The 10,164-nt window shown below is 37.1% G+C and overlaps 1 protein-coding gene across 1 annotated transcript; it reads right to left on the bottom strand.

The window, feature by feature from the left end:
* Positions 1-6,673: 6,673 nt before the first annotated feature.
* Positions 6,674-9,087, bottom strand: LOC119067187. Its single transcript, XM_037170019.1, has 6 exons — positions 9,074-9,087; positions 8,539-8,650; positions 7,905-7,966; positions 7,699-7,831; positions 7,491-7,624; positions 6,674-7,428 (listed from the first exon to the last, which is right to left on the bottom strand). Exons 2-6 carry the CDS (start codon positions 8,609-8,611, stop codon positions 6,760-6,762), a joined length of 1,071 nt encoding a protein of 356 aa, XP_037025914.1. The 5' UTR covers positions 8,612-8,650; positions 9,074-9,087; the 3' UTR covers positions 6,674-6,759.
* Between the last annotated feature and the right edge of the window lie 1,077 nt (positions 9,088-10,164).

Below are 10,164 nucleotides of genomic sequence, written 5' to 3'. Positions count from 1 at the left end.
CATCGCAGAATGTAAACAAAACCAAATCAGGAGCTTTTGTTGTTTCATCGGAAGCCTTGTGTGAAACCGAATGGTTTTTGGACTCAGCCACATCTTATCACATGTCACCAAGAGCGGACTGGATGCAATTTCAATCTACTAAACCGATTGATCACATTGTTGCAGCAAATAATGCCAAATTAGACGTAAAGTCAGCCGGTGTTGTGCAAGTGAAGGTTTCGACGAAGGGCATTGACTCTGAAATTTCCATCAGCAATGTTTTGTATGTTCCGGATCTTTCATCGAACTTATTGTCAGTATCTCAATTGTGCCAGAAGGATCACACGGTTGTCTTCAAGAACGATGGCTGTCAAATTTTCGATAGTGAAATGGATTTAGTAGCAACTGGCCGGCATGTCAACAATATGTTTTTGCTGAACACTGTTAATGATCGTTGTTTTTTAACTGGCAAGGAGAATGAAGCTTTGTTATGGCATCGTCGTTTGGGCCATTTGAATCATCAGGATTTGTGCAAGGTGAAGACAATGGCAGAAGGCATCAATTTTCGTTCCACATCGTCCGTGGAACCGTGTATCGATTGTTTAAAAGGCAAACAATCGCGTTTTCCATTCCCAAAACGTGGCACCAGAGCAACGAAATTATTGGAATTGGTGCATTCGGATCTTTGTGGTCCCATGGAACATTTGTCGTTGGGTGGAGCTTGCTATTTTATCACATTTATCGACGATTTTTCGAGGAAAGTTTTTGTGTATTTTTTATCGTCGAAGACTGGTGTGTTGGAAGTTTTTCAAAGATTTAAATCGATGGTGGAAAATCAAACATCATGCAACATACAACAAATTCAACCTTGTTCATCGAAAATAGTGGAGGACACGAGTGGAAACACGATCAAGATATTGAGAACTGACAACGGTGGCGAATATGTTAATCGGACATTTGAAAACTATCTCAACAGTTGTGGCATTCGTTTTCAAACCACTTGTCCGAACACACCTCAGCAAAATGGATTATCCGAACGCATGAATCGAACGCTTGTGGAGAAGGCGCGCTGTATGCTTTTTGGTGCCAATTTAGACAAAAGTTTTTGGGCCGAAGCAATATCAACAGCGGCATATTTGACGAATCGTTCACCGAATCGTAATTTGGAAATGAAAACACCAGAAGAGGTTTGGACAGGAAAAGTGCCGAATCTAAGTCATTTGAAGGTGTTTGGGTGCAAGGCAATGGTGCACGTGCCTAAGAAAAATCGCAAGAAATTGGATGCGAAGTCAGAAGAATTCATTTTCGTTGGTTACTGCGAAGAAACGAAAGGTTTTCGTTTGGTTCATCCGACAACAAAGAAGTTCAACAAAAGTCGCGACGTTGTTTTCTTGGAGAGTCAGGTGATTGGTAACACAATGAATTCACAAATTTCTGTTACAGATGAGACGGAACAATTAGTTTTACCGTTTGACGATGAAAATACAGAAATTTTTGTAGCAGATCAGTCAGCCTCTGGTTGGAATCATTCGTTGGATGACGATTTGATTGATTTGACTGATAATGAAAATGTGATTGGTATCGATGGTCCATCAGTTCAAGTAAATGCTCCATTGGTTGATGTTGTGCTGCGGCGAACCGAACGTCCACCTAAACCGAAAACTTGGCCTGATTTTGTCACATATTCAGTTCGAGCGATGGTTTGCGATGATCCACAAACTGTTGCTGAAGCGTTATCACGTGAAGATGGTCACCATTGGAAAAAAGCAATTTTGGACGAATACAATTCGCTATTGGTGAACAATACATGGGAGTTGGTGGATTTACCCGACAATCGTAAAGCCATTCCGTGTAAATGGGTCTTCAAGACGAAAAGAGATGGAGATGGAGCAATTGAAAGGCACAAAGCTCGACTTGTCATCAAAGGTTTTGCGCAACGTGAAGGCATTGACTACGAAGAAACTTTTTCACCTGTCGTACGATACAATTCACTTCGTTATTTGTTATCGTTGGCAGCTGAATTCGATTTGGACATTGAGCAATTGGATGCTGTTTCGGCATTTTTACAAGGCGACATCGAAGAAGAAATTTTCATGGTTCAGCCGAAGGAATTCGCTAAAAATTCCAAAGTTTGTCGACTGAACAAGGCAATTTATGGTTTGAAGCAGGCCAGCCGTCAATGGAACAAAAAGTTGGATCAAGCCCTACAGGAAATTGGTTTCCGTCAATCGTCATTGGACCCGTGTATTTATTTTCGAATCAATGGTCGGAAGCGTACGTACATAGCAATTTATGTCGACGATTCAATGGTTTTCTCCAACGACACCGAATTGAAAGAATTGTTAAAGGTAGAGCTGTTTCGACGTTTCGATATGAAATATTTGGGTGAAGCGAAGTTTTGTCTTGGGCTACGTATCACTCGTGATCGGAAGAATGGCATTATTTACTTGGATCAACGCCGTCATATCATGGACTTATTACAAAAATTCAACATGTCCGAATGCAATTCGACATTGCTTCCTGCCGATGCGAATCAAAAATTATCAACCGATATGTGCCCGAAAACTTCAACTGAGATGGAGATGATGTCAAAAATTCCGTATCAAGAAGCAGTTGGAAGTTTACTTTACATTTCGCAAGGTTCTCGGCCGGATATCACGTATGCAGTTCATTCCGTAAGTCGTTTTAATCAAAATCCTGGTAAAAGTCATTGGGAAGCTGTTAAGCGTATCATGCGCTATCTAAAAGGAACGATTGAAGCCAAGCTCACATTTTCGAAATCATCCGAGTCAAACATTTGTGCATATTGTGATGCAGACTGGGCTGCTGATGTTGATGAGCGACGCTCATGTACTGGTTACGCATTCATCAAACAAGGTGGTGCAATCTCTTGGAACAGTAAGCGTCAGCCAACTATTGCTTTATCATCCGCTGAAGCCGAATATATGTCACTGTCGGCATGTACACAAGAGGCACTCTGGTTTCGGCAATTAGTATTGGATTTGGATTCGAATATCGACAATGGGCTACAGATTCATTGCGACAACAAAAGTGCAATCGATTTGTCAAATTCAAATGGGTACAAAGCTCGTACGAAACATATCGACATTCGTCATCATTTCATTCGACAATCGATTCAGGACAAATTGGTACGTGTGGATCATGTATCAACGGATGTGATGTTAGCCGATATTTTTACCAAACCATTAACGAAGGAAAAGCATTGGCATTGTGCCAAAGGATTGGGTATGAAATTTTGAATTTTTATTTTTGGATTTCTTTTTATTATTTTCGTTTCTTGAATTGATTTTTTGTTTTATGAATTCGTTAACATTAAGTGGGAGTGTTGAACTATTGTGAATTAAAGTTAAAGTTAATGTTATCAACTTCATAACGTTCATTAATCCAGTCGTACCAATCCTTATATTCTTATATAGAGTCAATGATGAATGAATAAAATTTACTCTTTGTTACACATTGGAACAGTTCGTTTCTATTTCACTGTTGGTGTATAAGTTTGGATCCCAATATTACTACAGAAAGAAAATATTAATTAAACATGAGGTCCCCTAATAAATGACACAGACGAGTAAATTCGTACCATAAAAAAAGAGTGGAACTTCTGTTCATTTCTACTTGGTATATACTTAAACACATAACTTGCAGGTGTTACCACCATAAAATACCTATATACATATATACGCAACCGACGTGGTTTGCATACAGTAAATCCCTTGACACATATAAAAAAATGTATTTCATAAAGAAGGACTGTTCTTTCGCTAACACATCACTGGGAAAAAACTTATTTTACATTTTTATTTTTCCTAACAAAATCATACATTTTAATAGAAATTTGAATAATTGTCATGTGTTGTGTGTTAGCATTCCTCTATTTTGAATGTGGAGTGTATTGAGTTATGAAAATTTTCGCTTGAACGTTTTATTGTTAACATTACCAATGGAGTCGAAACTTATAAACAAGAAAAAGGTAATGCTAACATGGGCTTTATTGCGATTTTTTGTTGTGTAACTTTGGGAGAAAATGTCGGAAAGTCGTTTAGTATCCATAATTGTTGTGTTTTCTCGGCAGTAATTGTTTCTTCGATGAATCAGAACGTGAACATTTTTACAACTTCAGCTTTATTTACTTTTCTATCGGTTGTTTTCATTTGGGAAACGTTCATGAATGGAAAGAAATGCAATATTTTTTTTGATCGAAAAAGCCCTAAAAACCTGTCGTTTGGTTCTTTTTTTATTTAAATTGAAATTTTGTGTTTACGACGACAACGTGCTTTGATTTTACAAGTTATGTTCGTGTTTGTTAGCCATTAGAATTGGCAAGACGTTTTTAACGGTGCGCCTAACACTACATCGCTGTCGTTTTCTTTATTATTTGATTTTTCGTCAAAGTCGAGGGGTCAACCACTTGGAAAAGTCGCAAAAAAGATGCACGCGGAAAAGAGAACTCTAATGTTAGTGGAACTAACTCTCAGACAAGTACAAATAATGAACATTGCAAGTATTGAGTATCGGTCAAAGCTATTTGGACCACTTGTCGGCATGCTCTTCTTCAAATATACTAAAATGACTTTTGTAAGTTCAATGAAGAAGAGAGTCGGACAATGTTGCTGTGGTAATACCAACCAGTCATTCCTCAAAATGCATTTGCTTTTGAACTTTGTAAAGAATCATACCAATCCAACGTACCCGCTTTTAATGAATTAACTTTATTTCTATGGGAAGGTATACATACTTCGAGTACGATATACGTCGAGATACGACAGAAATTCAGTTTATTATCTCAACTATCGTCGTTAAAACGAACGCTTACATGTATAAATGACTTTAACTTACAGTCCACGACATCTCAAAAGTCTCATATCTTATGATTTCCACGGTTTTAATGAATTCCACACATTCCACACAGCTCACACTCTGTATCAGTATGATCCGCTGTGGTTGCCAAGGTTGTATATTATTAGGAGGTTGCGCCAACAGCCTTTTTTCGTGGTGACAATAAATCAAAAAAAAAAAATGGTCGCTAGTGTGTTGTGTTTTGAGTAAGTTGAATTCTTCGTTGTGACATTAACGCAAAAAAGAAGTGACAGCTGCGAAGAATTCACCTATATACAAACTAGGTCCCACCTGTTGGGTGGGTCATATCCCTTGACTGTTTGTCTGAGCTTCTCAATAGTATTTTTATTGTCAATGATTTATTTCAATGAAATGTAATTTTGTATGTTGATGGCCACAAAAACGCATTTAGAAGAAGAACTACTAGAACGGTCCAATAAATCTCTTATTGATGATTTAATTCTGTTTAGTTTCACTGAAAATCTTCGAAACTTTGTATATGAAATGCCCCGGTAAAAAATTACGTATGTTTTCAATCAAATTAGAACTCGTCTGAATTGCGGCCCTCAAGAAACATAACAAGAAAAATACTATTGCAATAGATACAACAATTCTGTTAGCAACATCAGCATGTTCGTTAGACCAACATAATCTATCTTAGAACCTAACCTCAGGAATTAATTCCATTCTCCACAAAACATTTTTTTAAATCGGTTGAGAACACTCCCAGATGGTTGAACCGATGCCACCCATTTTCGAACTTGACCTGGGGATGTCAATACTTCGTCGAATAAAAAAAAGTTTTTGAAAATCGGTTGAAGTTTGCTCCAGTTATCGTGTTAACAAAGAGCAGAAAAGGCTTCTTTCGATAACTACCACCAGATGGTTGAACCGTTACCTCCCATGTTCGAACTTGACCTGAGGATTTCAATACTTCGTCGAATAAAAAAAAGTTTTTGAAAATCTCTTGAACTTTACTCCAGTTGTCGTGTTAACAAAGAGCAGAAAACTACTATTTTATTTTTTATTTTATTTTTATCGTTTACCGACCAACTAACAGGTCGAGGCCCAATGACAAGTCAGTCCAGATGGTTGAACCGATACCGCCAATTTTCGAACTTGACCTGAGGATTTCAATACTTCGTCGAATAAAAAAAAGTTTTTGGAAATTCGCTTGAGATTTACTCAAGTTATCGTGTTAACAAAGTGCAGAAAAGGCTTCTTTCGAGACCTACCACCAGATGGTTGAACCGATACCACCCATGTGTTGAGATTTACTCAAGTTATCGTGTTAACAAAGGGCACAAAATTTTAACATTTAACGTTTTTTCATCACATTTCAATACATTTTTAATCATAGTGAACGTGTTATGAACGGTGTATTTGTTTTTGTAAAACCCATGACTTACAGTCAAGGGAATAATACCACAGTTGCAGTCATTTCTTTTTCTCGTTTACTGTGACATTGAATCGTGCAACCATCTAATTAAAAATCTAGGTCGATGCGGTAATTTATTTGGGTTCATTAGGCGTCACACGACAATCCTAAAGGTTTATTCCGAGGCTCAAGCATTATATTCGTTGACATCCAAATAGCCGCAATGACTGCCAAATACGCCTTCTGGTCTTATAGTATACTTCTGGCATCCCATACATTCATACAAAATCAAATGACCTGTTATTCGATGCAGTCGATTGAATCGAGTGGCATACAAAGCAAAAGTCAATGACTAATATAACACCTATCCATCATGGCATATTCGACTAGAAAGAGTTGCATCTGAGTAAATGAGTTGCACGTCGACCATTGGACCAACAGATTGATCATAAACTCTTCTTCATTTCAAACTTATAATATTCCAATTTTTATTTGAACAAGAAAAATGGGTTTAAGGGTTTAAGCAATTATCGAGCTTGTAGCTGTTAATTGCTTGGATTACACACAGCTTGGGTAACTGGATTCAGAATGGAAGTGAGATCATCAAAAGTGTCTGCAGTAAAAACACGATCTGGATTCCCACCAGCAATATCGAGCAATTCTGTTTGCAATTGTGGATTGGATTGCACTTGAGAACCCACTCCGACGGCAAAGGTACGAATACCTTGCGCATTGGCTGCATCTGCCGCTGCTTTAGTCCATTGAGGATTGTTCGATAGACCATCTGTAATAACCACCAAGTTTTTCGTCACTGGTCGAGTAGAAGACGTAAATTCATCTGTAGCAGAAATAATGCCCAAGTCTGTGTTGGTTGTATAACCCATGTACGTAGCATTCAAAATTCGCCCGTATACTTCCTGGTCAGACAATGTGTTTTCCAGCGGCACCACTATCTGGACGCTTTGTGAATACATTGTGAATCCAAAAGAACTTGCGTCTGGATTTCCCTGGAATGCTCTTGCTATGTCGTAGGTGAATAATTTTTCTTTTTTGTAGTTATCTACACCAATACTGCCCGACGAATCAATTAAAACAATAACGTCATTATCGTATTCGCACTCTTCCACTGGTGTAGGATTAGTCGGATAATCCTGAGAAGTAGAATGAGGAGCTTGGGTGGTGGTTGTAGTTGTTGGGCTTACAGTTACTGGCACCTAAAAATTAATAATTGTTTGGATTACTTTCATTATATTGATAGTTGGTACATTATACTTGCCTCACAGATGTATCTATATTCATTCGCAATTTTATCGATTTTTGTTCCTACAACGTTTCCAGTCACTGTTATGACTACATTCTCGCCAGCACCATGTGGCCGGTCGTATTTTCCGTTAACCCAAAAGTTTCTGGCTGAATTGTTCGAATTGAAAGCAAAATAAGAAATAAATAACGAAATTTGTTGTCGTATTTGTCAAGATACGTACTGCATCCATTGCATTGGAAATTAGCTGAAAGTTGGCCCCGAACGAAATTCCATTCTGCTGCATCGTCAATTCGAGAAGTATATGCAGTCCCGAATTTTTCCTGACATTTTAGGTAAATTTTGCCACTTGGTTCCTATCGAAACGGAAGAACAAAATTTTTGTAAAACTTGTGTAAATCAGTTTTTCTTCACTTTAAATTGACTTACGGTATAAGCAGGAAGACTAGCCCAATAATCTTTTCCGTTGAATTGCCCGACATATTTAAACTCTGAAACGTTAATTGCAATTTTTGTTAGTTACCTTCATTCAATTTATAGATTTTGCCATTTATAGCATGGTAAAATGCTGCAATCTTCACATGGCAAATTTGTAGCCTACATTTGGGCACAAAAATGTTACATTTTTGACGATAATATTGCCCTCGCATCCTTTTTGGAAAAAGTAAAAACATCGTTTGGTGCTGGAGAAAACTCAATAGTTCATGAAAATTGACACAAATTTTGAGTTTTCTCGGACCTAGGTTACATCAACCACACACCTTTCTATTTTTTATTCAAAGCTAACACATTTCAACACCAAACGATGTTTTTACTTTTTCCAAAAAAGATGCGAGGGCAATATTATCGTTAAAAATGTAATATTTTTGTGCCCAAATGTAGGCTACAAATTTGCAATGTGAAGATTGCTCTTAAAATGAAATCGTAGCCGCAGCCGACTTGCCGCTACTCATGCGTGCTACTGATAAATCTTTAATTTCTGCGTGTCAGTAGATGGACAATATAGTCATCAAATGGTTACTAGCTCGGTATATCATACAAATTCTGTTCGATGTTTACTTACCGGGTACGACTGCATCAGCGAACAAAACTAACGCCGACAATACTTGTAACAGAAACAGAATTTGTTTGGCCATCGCGTTGAAACAGGTATCGAATTCGTATTAGAACTTGGACTGCAAACAACAAGTTAAAGGAAAAATTGGTAAAATCATCATCCAAGCACATTACCATGCAACAATAGTACATTAACTACCAATGGGACAAATGATGAAAATGGCACTTCTTGTGTGAAATTCCCATCATTTGTTCCATTGTAGGTTTTCTCAAAAACTTGAGGTAAAGTGTAGACGCCGTGAAACTTTGCCTCACATATTTGAGTAAGTTAATGTAACCGACACACTCGTTTTATTTTTTAAATTAGATTTAATTAAACTTTGCTAAACAAAAATTAAAAAGTTTCTCAAATTTTTAAATTTTTTTAGATTGTTATAAATTTTAAGTTCTAAGTTTTATGAATTTTCTACACTTTCCTAATATATCAACATTTCAATTATCGCTTGAAAATTTAATTAATTACACTTTGAAATTTCTCTTACCCCTTAGTACACTGAGAAGAGAATAAATTTATTAAAATAAATAAATTGTGCTGCCTACTTACAGAAGGTTGCTAAAAACACAGCATATCGATCTATCACAGTTGACAATCTTAATTCTAACATTTTGTTGAGGTAATTTTTCGTCGTTATTTACATATTAAGCTAAGCTTACGTCAATTATAAACATGATTCGTTATTATGTGTATAGTCTTGATCAAAATTTCCTCCGACAAACTTTTCAGTCGCGTCTTGTCTAACTTAAACTCATCAAACAAATTAATTACACTTGCTCCGAATGATCCCCGGCTGCCGAACCACAATCCTCGGACTGACCATTTCCTTACTCCAAATGTGTTGGCGTATTTCTCTTCGTAGAAAGGAATGCATTTTTTGTATATTTCTTCTTTCTCCTTCTGTACTTCGTCATCCTGTTGAGGGTTACTCGTTTCATACCGTATTGTTGGGTCGATTATGTATGCATTTGGCAGTTTGGGGTGGATATCTCTTCAACTAACTGATGATTCCATTCTTTCAGCGGCTTTTATAGGAATCCATTTCGCTTAGAGCCTAGTCAATTGTTTCCCACACGAGCATCAAATATTTACTTTAAAATTCTTCAATAATACATCTCTTAAATAGGTAAATAGAACTGCACCTGTTCATACGTTTCACTTCTTCAATTAGGCAGTATAGCAGATCAATTGTGTAAATTATAACGAAAGCTACTTTAGAAATAGGCTTAATGGTTGCTCGGTGAAACTGACACATGCCGTCCACCTCAGTATAGTTAAAATATTTTGCTGACGATTACATCATGTTGCTCATAGAGGAAAGGAAATGGTTTTCTTTGTTATATTATTTGTTATCGATTTATTTTTTGCTACCGCTCTGGTGGGTTCGCCTTAACAATAGTTTTTTAATGCCCAATTATCTTAGGAAATGCGATGATCCACTGACGCGACATAGGGAGTTTCCTAGTATTGTAACAGGTTCACTGACACAACTCTTTGGCAAATAACCAAAAAGGTTCTTTTTGGTTATTTGCCAAAGAGTAAAGTTGGTATCAATGACTTGTAACACTTGTAACAGGT

Source organism: Bradysia coprophila, assembly GCF_014529535.1.
Source record: "Bradysia coprophila strain Holo2 chromosome X unlocalized genomic scaffold, BU_Bcop_v1 contig_12, whole genome shotgun sequence".
Taxonomy (NCBI): Eukaryota; Metazoa; Arthropoda; class Insecta; order Diptera; family Sciaridae; genus Bradysia; species Bradysia coprophila.
This window is presented reverse-complemented; position numbering and strand designations above follow the sequence as displayed.